The sequence below is a fragment of the Diabrotica undecimpunctata genome, chromosome 8, assembly GCF_040954645.1.
Source record: "Diabrotica undecimpunctata isolate CICGRU chromosome 8, icDiaUnde3, whole genome shotgun sequence".
NCBI lineage: Eukaryota > Metazoa > Arthropoda > Insecta > Coleoptera > Chrysomelidae > Diabrotica > Diabrotica undecimpunctata.
Window position 1 is genome coordinate 22,520,078 of NC_092810.1, and position 14,171 is coordinate 22,534,248.

At 33.5% G+C, this 14,171-nt stretch overlaps 1 protein-coding gene across 1 annotated transcript in view; it reads left to right on the plus strand.

Moving 5' to 3' along the window:
* The window catches only part of LOC140447263 (roundabout homolog 1-like), a 711,862-nt gene that overhangs the window by 583,909 nt on the left and 113,782 nt on the right, over window positions 1-14,171 (plus strand). The window contains exon 3 of the mRNA XM_072539818.1: window positions 2,634-2,954. Within this exon, the coding sequence (XP_072395919.1) occupies window positions 2,634-2,954 (321 nt within the window). The remainder of the gene's footprint in view (window positions 1-2,633; window positions 2,955-14,171) is intronic.

Below are 14,171 nucleotides of genomic sequence, written 5' to 3' on the forward strand. Positions count from 1 at the left end.
TAAGTGAAGTGAACGTAGTGAAATAATAGAACAATGCGAGAGTGGATTTTGCAAACAGACTTGTACGCCGATACGGTGAATAAGACAATAGAATCGAAATATTTCAAATGTATAATTCTCCGTTAGTGTTTAAGAATTTGTAGAAACGATTAGCATGTTAATAGTTTTTAGGAAAGTTATAATTGTAGTTAAGGTTGTTGTTTGTTATCTAAATGGGGATAAATATGACGAACTTTGATTGGCAAAGACTGAAAAAAAGTGGGAGAGATGGAGGAATGAGAGTTTAGCTAGATTTTAGATGGAAAAAAGATCATCAGTTGTTTTCCAAGGGTGCAAGGCGAACAGTCGTTGTTCTTTGGCGGTTCCCAAGTGATAGTAAGCATTAGAAGTGAATGTTTGTGAGTTTTCGTGGACTAAGTGTATCCTGACGGAAGCTGATCCAGTAAAATATTGTAAATCATACTTTTCTACTTATATATTCCAAGAGTCACTGGTCAGGCCGAAACGAGAGATTCAGTTTATCAAGAGGAGAAGAGGCTAGCGTCTTTTGAACGATACGTGCATCTGAAGGAGATCATTGAAGACGAGAGGCTCGCAATAATTTGTTGTAAGATTGCTGATAACCTAGGGAACTGCTAACAATAGATAGTGTAGGCTACCAGGAACAAGGATTTGGACAACTCATCATCGGAGAGATAGTTTTTTTTCACCATTCGTCAGTTTTTCTTTATCAACAAAGTTTTTTTTTATTGCTTCAGAAAAGATAGAAATATTTATCAGGAGATATAGAACAACAATTTTGATTTGAAATTTTAATTTATATAGTGTATTACATAAAATTTTGAAGGTTCACGTACGTAGAACAAAATTTTGATAATCATTACATGAGATATTTTTGCTTAAGATATTTTAGTGTGAATTTTATTTCAATATATAATTTTGTATCATATATGACTATTATTCCAATATTCCTTAGACCTTACCTATCATATGTAAAGCATAGATATTGAAGCACGAATATAACCCTGAGATAAGAGAATATAATCACTGTATGACCGAGAACTGTCAATTTCGAAATACGTTAGTGTCATGTCTAATTGGCAAATTTCTTACGTGTTTGGTTTATACGCTGGTATAATATGTGAGTTCGAATCCCAATATGAATTTCCTTTTTTATTTTTGAAATATTGAAAAACATCACGTTAATCTTTAAATATGTGTAATATACGCAAAAATGCTAAATTTTAAAATAAAATGAAAATTTACAACATAATCCGAGTTGTTGGTTTTTTATTTTTATCTTCCACAAACATTTTTTGAAGTTATACTTCTATACGCGCGTTCGACGTTGGAAATTTGTGTGTATTCGTATATATTGAGTGAATCGGCAAAATCATTACATAATGTTCCTTTTGTAAATATATTTAAATTTATTATTATTATGAAAAAGACAGCAAAGATTTGATTTCACGTACAAAGCGTCTATGTATCTGTTGATACGTATTTCGACTTAATAAGTCTCATCAGAACAGTTATTCATAGGCGTTCTCAACGTGAAAAATAAATCTTCTCTGTCTTTTTAGAAGCAACAATAAAATGGCGTGGAATGCAAATTTTAGATTCCCCATGTCTCTATTAACATCTTTATCAACGTCTGTTATACCTTGCATTTTTAGAGGGTTCAGATTAAAGCAGAAATCTAAATTTGTTTCGAAACTATCTTACCGATTTTATTATTATTAATATTTTATTAATATTATTATCATGGTAAATTAAACATATGCAAGTAAGTTATGTATATTGTCATTTTTAAATACTTATGAATATTGCATTTTAATTTGTATTGTATTATTATATTGAATTATGTTCCAGTGTATTGTATTGTATTTTTATATTAATAACAAAATAAACAATGAATTTTACTGCAGAGTATGTGTAAAAAAATTTTTGTTCATTCAACTCCTTTCATACATATATGAAAATAATTTTCATCAACTTACTTACTTAATCAGTAGACCCATTTGTATCTTTCGTTGTTGGGCCGTTTAAAATACAATTCATTAAATTACAATCTTTGACAGTCTTCTGAGGTGTCCTAGCTCTTAACGAACTTTCTCCATTCCTTCCTATTGGATGCCATCTGTGTTGCTTCCTGCCAAGTTTGACCCTTACTCTGCATTATCTGCGAGATGTCACTGTTCCATTCTTTAATGAGTCTTCCTCTTCTGTTTTTTCCTATTGGTTTGGCGTCCCACACTCTTTTTACTTGTCTATTATTGTCCATCCGGGTTAGATGTCCGAACCATGCCAATTTTTTCTCCTTGATTGACTCGAGTATCGGTTTGATTTTGAGTATTTCTCTTATTTCTTCATTTCTCATTCTATTAGTTCTTTTTACTCCTATCGTTCTTCTGAGGTATTTCATCTCTGCTGCCTGAATTTGCTCTGATTTCTTTTGTTTAATATCCAATTTTCTGCTCCATATGTCACTGTAGGTCTATATATTGTTTTGTATATTGTTTTGTATATTATAATAAATATATAACATTATATATTTATTAAATACATATAGAATATGTATTTATATTTCAGTTCTATTATTTCAATATTATTAATATTTTCTTCTCTTTCAGCTTACCACCACTCCAGTCACCAATTACCCCGTATCACCGAACACCCCGTCGATACGACAGTGGCCCGGCACGAACCGGCCACCCTAAATTGCAATGCCCAGGGCGATCCTGAACCTACGATCACATGGTACAAAGACGGCCAAGTCCTGAGAACGGCTCCTCAGGACGCAAGGTCACACAGAGTGCTACTGCCTGCGGGAAGTCTATTTTTTCTAAGGGTAGCCCAAAGCAGAAAGGAGTCCGATGCAGGAACGTATTGGTGCGAGGCTAGCAATGTATTGGGGAAAGCTAGAAGTCGGAATGCTACGCTTACTGTTGCCGGTAAGTGTTTTAAATATTTTTATTTTTATGAAAGACTATCAAAAAGCTAATGTTTACTCATGGATAAAATTTGCAAAGATATCTAATGTTTATTATTAGAATCTAGCTTACACAAGATATTGATATAAAAGTGTAGTTATTTTTATATTATTTGTCTTTTGTTTGGTGTTTATAAACTCTAGAATTAAAAAACAATTAATATTTTTATACCAACAAACTGAGGGTACTTTATGCAACAATTTGATTAAAAAGATCAATGAGTAGTTCGATTCTAACCTAAATTCTTACAGTTGTTATTTTAAGAATTATAGTTTTATTTAATAATGTTTCTATGGGTACTTACCTTTATATGGGTGATTGAAGGGCTTGAACGCGGCAATCGCATAGCAATTTTTTCTTTCCGACTTGTCGAAGACTTTTGACTGCGTTTCACATGACTTTTTGCTTCACAAATTAAATTATTATGTAATTTCTTAAGCTTATAACTTCTTATCTATGTGGCAGACACCAGGCGGTAGTGTCTAAAGGTCATCTCTCCGATTGTCTCCGATAAAACATGGAGTCCCAAAATGTTAGGTCTAAGGATCTATTTTGTTTTTTATTTATGTCAACGATTTGCCTAAATTCGTATCTCCGTACAAATCCATACAATTCGCAGATGATACGACATACAGTGGGTGGCCAAATTATTAGGGACAGTAGAAAAAATGAAAATAGTCGCTGTTCACGAACTCCATTCATTAAAAAATGTTGTACTTACTCGACTTCAGTCTTCAACGGTCATACTTCGATGCTGCTAGGCCCATTGGAGTCTCTTTCTCTTCGTGAGCCGTGGTTTTTTCATAGGCCGGCGAACTATCAGATTCTCTTCGACTAGTCTTCGCCGGAATGTTCTTCTGGAAACGTTAATTCCTTCGGTATTTATCATCGTATTCAGATATGCCACACTCTTTTTACAATTTTTGAGACAAATGTCCCTGATTTTACGGTCAGTATGTGGAGTAGTGATCCTTTTCCTGTCACATTTTCCATGTGTCTCGTTTGAATCAATTTTTATTTTAATTCGATTTACTATACAGACTTTGAAACACCTCTGCAGTAGTTGCTATTACTCTTTGGGAAAGTGTAGAGTGCTGTAACATCGTTTTTATTTCTCTAATTTTCCTTGGCGACAAGTCTGCAATTTTTCCCATACTAAAAAAAGAATTTTGATTTCGAACAATGTTTTTAAATAAAATCGTGTCATTAAAGGCAGCAAAAATGACTAAATAACAAAATATTACTTAACTGTTAAATATATGACATGAAAACCTAGCAGAAATAATTTAAAAGAGTTTTAAACAACTTGAAAATATTTTTAAGTCTCACTGCGATATCATCCGATAACCAACTGAGATGCAACAGCAATTATTATTTCACTACACAATATAATACAGATGTGAACACCAATTTTTTTGGTTAAAAAACCATTTGAAGTAGAAAATACAAAAATATATGACATGGAGTGTCCTTAATAATTTGGCCACCCACAGTACGTTATATCAGGAAAAAATAATAATGATTTAAAAATGTCCTATGAGGAAGTTTCTACTAAATCTACCACCTGGTTTGCTGCAAACAAACTAAAACTTAACTCTGATAAAATGCAAAATTTGTTTAAATTTGCAAGTAATTTACATAATGATCCAGATAACAAAGAGACTGTTAAACTATTGGGATATGCATAGATAATCGACTGAACTGGTCGGCTCATATCTCACAACTAAAGAAAAGGCTATTAAGTTCACTATTTGTTATTCGCCAACTAGCAAGGGTTGCCAACTTTGAAACATTAAAAATAACATATTTTTCTTTATACCACTCTCATCTAAACTATGGAATAATCATATGGGTCAATTCAACAAATGCACTTCAAATTTTTAGAACGCAAAAGAAAGCTATCAGGATTTTAGCAGGAGATAATTATTTAGAACACTGCCAACCTTTCTTTATCAAATTCAAAATTATGCCGCTACCTACTCTATTGATATTTCAAGTTCTAACTGAAATTCATTTGTTCTAACTGAAACAAATGAATATAAACGAACTAGCCAATAAAATAAAAGTAACTGTAACAATATCGGTTAAGGAAATATGCTCAAACACGAAAACAGCCAAAACATCTAAACTCCAACCTAATACAATTAAACTACTCCAAGAAAGATGAAACAGAACAGATCGAACTTCGGACAGCTTCAAAAGTTTAAGCAAAAACGTGAAGAAAGAAATTAGAAACGATCATAGAAACTATACTAACAATCTAATAAAAGATATAATACAAGATAACTGCAATATGAAAGTACTGAAAGCAAAAAACTCAAGGGGCATAACAAAAATCATAGAAATAAAAAATGAGAAAAACGTCACCGTCCGAGACAGAAAGGAAATAAGCGAGGCCATTAAAAATTCTACACTAAATTATACTCGGTAAATACACAACCATAACAACGACGTACTGAACGAACAATAATTAACACCGGCTCAGAAGAAATACCGGACATAACCGACTATGAAATAAGAATGGCCCTAAATCAACTAAAAACGAATCAATGTCCGGGAGAGGATAAAATTACAGTTGAAATGTTGAAAATTGGTGGGGCAGAAAAATGGAACAGGTATTAAATATTTTATTTAATAAAGTCATTGATGAAGGATAGATTCCTCAAGCATGGTACAACTCCGAAGTCATTCTACTATTCAAGAAAGGAGACAAAGCAAACATCGAGAATTACCAACCAATATCCTTGCTATCACATCTATATAAATTACTAACTAAAATCATAACCAACCGCCTAACACATAAGCTCGATTTCTATCAACCTATCGAGCAGGCTGGATTCAAAAAACATTTTAGTACCATAGACCACTTGCACACCGTAAGAACACTGATAGAAAAATGCACCGAGTATAATGTTAAAATTCATATGGCTTTAGTTGATTTCCATAAAGCATTCGATTCCATAGAATTATGGGAAGTGCTTGAATCTCTAGAAAATGCACGTATAGATTCAAGATACACTAACATAATTAAAAACATATATGAAAATGCCACCATGCAGATAAAGCTGGACGAAAGCACAATAACTAATCCCATAAGACTATAACGGGGAGTAAGACAAGGAGACACCATCTCTTAAAAACTGTTTACCCTTGCTTTAGAAGACATTTTTAAGAAACTAGAATGGAACAACAAGGGTATCAACGTCGACAGATTATACCTAAACCACTTGAGATTCGCAGATGACATAGTTTTAATAGCCGATAATATCCAAGAGCTAAATGATATGTTACAACAATTAAATGCAGTTTCAGGAGCGGTAGGCTTAAAAATGAACTACAATAAAACAAAAATACTGAGCCGAGACCTGACAAATATAACAATACAAAATCACACCATAGCAATGGTTGAACATTACGTATAACTAGATCATGTCATCAAACTAAGAAAACCAAATCAAGATGCTGAAATTAAAAGAAAAACACAACTGGCATGGGGCGCTTTCGGCAAACTAGCATATACCTTGAAAAACACCTCCATTCCTGTAAACTTAAAGAAAAAGGTGTATAACACATGCATACTACCAGTTTGTACCTACGGCTTGGAGACAGTAGCCCTTACCAAAAAATCTGCTAAAAAAATTAGAAACAGCGCAAAGAGCAATGGAACGAATCATGCTTGGAATATCACTGAGAGCCAATATTAGAACCACCGAAATAAAACGTAGAACGAAGATTAGGGATATTGTGGAAGAAATTACAAAGATGAAACGGCTCTGGGCAGGTCACGTAGCCCGATATAATGACAATAGGTGGACACGGAGAATTCTAGAATGGAGACCAAGGACGACAACAAGAAGCATGGGAAGACCTCAAAAAAGATGGGTAGATGACATAAGAGCAGTGGCAGGCAAACAGTGGATTAGATTGGCGCAAGACAGAAAAAGATGGAAGCAATTGGGAGAGATCTACATTCAGGAGTGGATGGAAAATGGTTGACAAAGAGAACTGAAATTCGCAGAAAACAATCGCTATAACTATTGCAATATTTTACCAAAAAGTGTTAAACAGCTAAGCTGTAATAGTTTCGAAAAAATTATAAAAAAATATCTTCGGAAACATTGTCTTTACTGCCCAGAAAAATATATGACTCATTGCATAACATCCACTAAACTGCTTACCGTGATTTTGCCATAAATCTTTTTCTATTTAATATGTGTTCTTGTTTGTGATATATTTAAGTTACGTTTTATATTTCTTTTTTATATACTAAGTATTTTTAACAATATTTGTAAATGTAAATAAATAAACTGCAAACTTTTCTTTTTTCTGTCATATTGATTGTTTCCTTTTTACTGCTTTAATCTCACAATGCCCTACGTACTTCCTTTAATTTCAGCCATGTTTCTCCAAAATATATTATTTTTAGAACATTGGATTAAAATTAATGTCTTAATTATTTCTTTATGGATGAAAGAGTAGGTGATTAAAGAATCCTTGTATGTGTCCCACTCTCCTCATTTTCCATCTAAAATTATAATTGAAAAAACTTATTCAACGTTCGTAAAGAGTCTTTCAAGAGTAACTTTTCTTCGTCATTAAATAAAAATCGATGATTGGACAGCATGGTCGCATTTAGAAAGAGGCCAGACCTCGAGGGATTCTCCTCCGAATAGTCCTTCAGGACGAACAAGGAGGACGGCGGGATCAAAAGGAGCTTATTTATAAATGGATTTTGTTTATTCTGCGGCCAAACCCGCGGGCCTTCCAGAACGGCCCTTTCATTCGATGCATTTCCGGCAGGACTGCACATTTTTTAATTAAATTAGGTCTTTTGGGCGAAAAGATAACGAAAACGTCTAAAAGAAAAATGTTTTTGTGTGGTTTTTGCTGTTTTTTTTTATTACGAGTAGCAAAAAAGCAGTTTAATTTATTTTAAAATACTTAAAAATAATAAAATTTGGATTAAAATTATGATTTAACTTCGTTTCAACTTAAAAACTGGTACATTCATATAACTCATTAACCTTTTAACGCACATATTTATTTGCAAAAATACGTGACAAAATTATTTATTTATTTTATTATAAAAAAATAAACTACCAACAAGACTACTGTCACTAGACATAATTTAAAAAAAAAGAGCATACCTTATTAAAAAAATATAAAATAACAAATACCCTCGTGCGCTCACCCGACTTAACTCAGACCTTTAATCTTTTTACATTAAAAATACTACAAGTAAGAGAAGAAAATCCCAATTCACGTATTTTTAAATATTGGTAACAATATGATACACTCTAAACAAGGAGTGACACAAAGAGGTACGTCACAGTCGGGCAGAAATATCTTGTTTCTCTTCTAATCTTCTTTCCACGCGCATCTTCAACTCTGCTACATACTCACATTGACGAGTTGGATTTTATTTTTTTGCCGTAGTCGGAATATCCTTGAGGAAATGACACCTTGTGAGTCTAACAGGTGTAGAACTCGTTGATGGCCGTCCTTTGCAACATGCGAAATCATCTCATTCACCTAATAGGTGAAAGAAAATTTTCTTATAATACTTTTTTCCTCTTTTTCGTGGAAGATTGTAATCTGCTAGATGCTCATCGACACCGCCCATCGTATCGTTATAGTCGATAACAACTGTAGGCTTAACTTTTGTGTCATTTCTTTTTGTTACCTCCCGGGTAGCGTTGGAATGGACAGTTGAAATCAATGATATATCCTTTTTATCCTTCCATTTGAGAGCACACACCTTGCCTCTTTGAAATGCTATAATGTCACCTTTTCGCAACTTTTTATTTTTTAATTCTGTTGGAACTTCTTTTCTGGATACATTCAATGTCCCGCACACATCGATTTTATTGGAAATAAGTATATCAGCAAGTTGTGGTAAATTATAAAAATTGTCAATGGTCAAACAGTATCCTTGATTGAGTAAAGGATTCGACATAATAACAACTCATCATCATCATCTTTGGCTCGACAATCCTCTGTGGATCTTGGCCTGCTCTAAGATTCGTCGCCATTCTGTTCAGTTTCTGGCAACATCTTGCCATCTTCTGATTTTTAATATCCGTAAATCAGTTTCAACTCCATCTAACCACCTAATTCGCGGTCGGCCTTTGCTTCTTCTTTCTTCAGGTGTTCCTGTGGTTAGCTTTTTAGCAATCGTATTTTCTGGCATTTGTATTATGTGTCCAGCCCATCTAAGTCGCTGTGTTTTAATGAACGTTATGACATCTGGCTCATCAAAGAGCTGATACAATTCAAAATTATATCTTCTGCACCACTGCTCTTGGTCGTTTATAGCTCCAAATATTTTGCGGAGTATTTTACGCTCAAATATTCCCAAAAGTCTTTCATCTTTCTGCGTTAGAGTCCATGTTTCTGCTCCATATGTACGGACCGGCCTCAGCAATGTTTTGTATATAATAATTTTAGTTCTTCTTTGAATGTTTCTTGAGTGGAAATGCTTTTGGAGTCCATAGTATGCCTTATGTGTAAGATTTATTCGTCTTTTGATTTCTTCGCTTGTTTTATTGGTAGCAGTCAATAGCGACCCAAGGTATGTGAAGTTGTCAACACGTCCAAAGGTATAACTTCCAAAGACTGTTTCTCGTTCCTCATTTGCTATGGGATCCTTTGTAACCAACATGTACTTGGTTTTGTCTTCGTTGATAACTAGACCGACCTGTTTCGCCGCTGTTTCCAATTCTAGGAGATATTGCTCAACATCTCGCTTGCTACGCCCTATTATGTCAATGTCATCAGCATATGCTAAGACTTGTATCGATCTATTGTAAATAGTACCGCCATCAATAATTCGTGTATCTCGGACTGCCTTTTCTAAGGCAATATTAAATAGGAGACAAGCCAGAGCATCCCCTTGTCTGAGTCCATCCTTTATCTCAAAGGATCTAGAATTCTCTCTCTGTATTCTAACAGTGGCTTCTAAGTTAGACATTGTCATTCTCGTTAGTCGGATAAGTTTCTGTGGTATACCAAACTCATAATAACAACTACTTGAGCTGAAACTGGAAGGTCTGCGTAATCTGGATCAAGATTGGTCTGTATTTCTCTGTAAATGAGAAAATTCCACACGTAACCACTTTTTGATTCACACAATAGATAGGTTTTTATTCTAAACCTGGCTCTTTTCATTGGATTATACTGGATCCATCCACGCCGACCTTTGTATAATAGTAGGTTTTCATCGATGGTTATATTTTTTTTTGGTGTCACTGCGTCACGAAACTTGGCACATAATTTTTCGTACACTGGCCAAATTTTGTTCAGCTTAGGATTAGGTTTATTGCTTCAAACCGTTTATCACTTAAACACTTTGAGAAAAATCGTGTCGTCATCAGTGGATTCTTAGACCAATACTGTCTTGTTTCAGGTTTATTTGCAAAATAATGAGGCCCAAAAAAACTCTCAGTTTCGCCGAAGTTACCGGATACCAACTACTGTCTTTATTGTTTTGATCCGCATATCGGTTAGTTTCTTCTACAATGGAATTTATTAGGTCATTATCTAAGAAATGTTCAAAAAATTGCAATATATATTACCAATCGGTAGCAGTAAAATGTATACCCGAAACAGCAGTAAAAGGAAAATATGGGGGTGCAGGAGCATTTGGCTGTAATTTGCACCATGTTCGTATCATACTCACAGTTACAGTATCATCCGTAGTTGAATAATTTTCTGAAGAAAGGTCGATACTTTTATCTGAACCACTTTCGTCCATAACTCCATCCATTAACTTTGACATTAGATACATCTGAACTTAATAAATACTCATTGTGCAGTCGATAAAAGAATTAAAATATAAAAATAACTAACGCACTGCAAGAGTGAAACGAGAAAACAAGTGGGGGGAATTGTTATTCAGCGCTAGACGAGTTAAAACGCATAGGCGCATTATATCGTACAAATATTTTAAGCACGAGTCAACTCGGTTATGCGAAAATAGAAACGTAGTTTAATACCGAGTTAACTCGAGTGAGTACGTTAAGTGGATAAAGCCATTAATTTGAAGTTTATTATGAATAACACAAATTTATGTTAATATACGTGTCATTTTTGAGACATTTGTTATAACTTAATTGATATTAAAAGAGTTGCAGCCGTTGTACATTGCAACTAAATTAAAATAACAATAAATAAACTCACTAAACTAGAATAAAAAAAAAGAAATGGCTATGGATGCCATAAAAACTGACAAACAGACAAAAAAATGTGAAAACTAGATAATAGAAGCGCTAAAGTGTACCAAATATAAAAGGAAAAAGTTGGTAATGAATATATATTCCACCTTACATAGTAAACTTGCTTTTTTTGTTACAGGAGCCATTGCTAAACAGATTTGTCTGTATAACTTCGGATGACTATCTGATAATGCGAAAGCTTTTTGAATACTTGTATATGAGTTTAATTAAAAACAAATGTTACTTCTAATATCTTAAGAAACCGGCCGTTATTAAAATATTTCTCGACGAAAAATAGACGTCGAAAATTTATATCCTCTGCTTTTGAGAATTTAACTGATGATTTATTAGATTCTCTAAGTGGCTTAGAGACTGCGAAGAGGAAAACGGATTGTTTCGTGTCTGGTACTCATTTTCGCTGTCATTCTTTAATAAATTAGAATCGTTTATGGCGTATTAGACTAATGAGGAAACGTTTTGTTTGAATAAAGGATTAAAATTTGCTAAATGGAAAACTTACCGCAGTAATTGCTGCTCTAAATTAGAATTAGCATGAAAGAATATTTTTTCGTTTGTAAACTTTTTTACGGACATTACATATTATAAAGTTATTCGTATTGTTTATTTCTATTTCTACTAATTTCTTTATATTCCCTCCCATTATAGAAATTGGTAACTATATTGTGTTAATCTGACAATCTTGTTGTAATATTGTGGATTTTGAAGATTATACATGTGCAATACACGTATAATTATTGCAATAAATCCGCATTAAAAGCTATATTATACAGTGTTTGCAAGAAAAGTGCATTCCATACTACAGTTGTGCTACAAGGGCAAGTCAAATAACCAAGAATACTGTCCGATATTTAAAATGTAAATAAAGTGAGGTTATGGTACCTGAAAACAGTGTACCTTAGACAAGGAAAGAAAGGGGACGCGTAATCGTATGGAATTGACTGAAGCCTAAACCAACACCAACCGGCACCAGAAAAGTTGCCAGGTCATATTTTATATCTTCAGTAGATTGAGAGTAATGGATACATTTCAATAAATAGATTTTTTTTAATTTATAATTGAACACAGACATAATGATCACTTTTTGAACATGATTTCATCATTACATATTTTTTAGTAGATCGATATAGTGTTTCAGTAAATCAGTAAATTGCAGTTGAAATCAGTAGATCTACTGAAAAATCAGTAGACCTGGGAACCCTGCGAGAGGTAGTAATGGGCAATATAAGGGCACCAAAACATTCGGTCACATCAAAACTGGCTTCACTTTTCGAAGGTTTACAATTGGGGTTATTATTAAGAAAATAATTTTCTAATTTACTGCAAAGTTGAAAACCTTTTAGAATTCATTTAGCAGTGATGAGGGTTGGTTTTTCTTCCTCATCATTATTATCTTCTATACTCACGACGCCATCTAAAGTTAGATCTAAAGTTTGATTCCATAAGAAAATCTCTGTCAATTTAATGTGCCAAATTGATTATTTTATCTGATAGTATTGATGTTTCAATGGTTGCATTGCTTGTTACATATCCTGGACAAACCTTTTTCCAACAGGTATTTAAAGTTCTTGGTCTTATTTGAACGGAAGCAGATGCAACATGAATTAAACAATCAAAAATAGAAAATTGCTTCCACACGTTTCTTACTGTTAAGGGCTCATTTTCTAGTTTACTCACGATGGATTTGTAAGTTGAATAAGGTTTGTTGTATTAGGTTGAGAAATACTATTTGAACATTTAGATTTTCTAAGTGTGGATGACCTGCTGCATTGTCAATAATAATAAAACTTTAAAAGCGAGAGATTTTTTCTTGATATAGGCTTCTACTTCTGGCATGAAGCAATTATTGAAACATTCTGTAAAAATAGCTGTTGTCACCCAGGCTTTCTTGTTAGCCATTCAATGCAGTGGCAGTTGTTTTAAACTTTTTTTTTCCTTTGCGATGTAATTATGATTAGGTATTTTGTTCCAATCCCGTTTCATCAGCGTTAAATACTTGATCGGCACAATAATCCTCATCATCAATAATTTTCGTTAGCTCCTGTGGAAATATTTTTGCTGCTGCTTCATCTGTTGTAGCACTCTCTCCTGTAATCTTGATATTATGAAGTGTATTTATTTTTATAAACCCGGTTAGCCATCTTTTGCTAGCTGAAAATTCTTTACCAGCTTGGGAAGTGGAAGTTGGTGGCTCTGACTGTTTCATTAACTCATAAAACTAAAGAGCTTTCAGTTTTACGAGTTAGCAGCAAGTAAAACTTGCTTCTGAAAAGAGTAGTAGTGACAAAAATGCTAAAATTCCTTTTATTAAGGATTATTACAGCGATCTGTGAAAAATTGTAGGAATCTGTTAACATTATGTCCAGAAAATTCAATCAACTAATATCTGAAAATCAAAGTTTCCTGGCTAAAATGAAAGCAATAAAAAATTAAACCTAACCGCTGAAATTCAAAGTAAAAATAAATGATTTGAAGTGTGACAGAATTTCGTGCATGACAGAACATTGAGGTTATGGGTACACAATTATCTAAAGAAAAGAGGTTAGTGCTGATTCTGTAATTTTGGAGATTGCTAACGATGTGCTATCAGTTTCTTATAAAAGTTGATATGTTGGTAAATTGGTTAAATTCTTCGCCCACCATAAGTATTTGGAGGGGGTATTACGTAAGCGTAGGACAGTTCAGCATGTAGTTTGAGAAACTGAGCGAGACGTGGTGGCTAATTGTTAGTTTGAATCTAACATGCGACTGATAAGGGGCACAGTTAGAAGAATTACCTTTGAAAATTTGTTTTGACCTGTGTTTTAATTTAAAAAACGATATTGGTATGTTTAGCTACGTATGTTTGCGTGTTATTGCACAAAGTACATATTCAATTTCTAGAATAATAAATCATTTGAAAATTGATAAGAAAATGGAAGAACAACTGATGCAACGGTATGAAGAA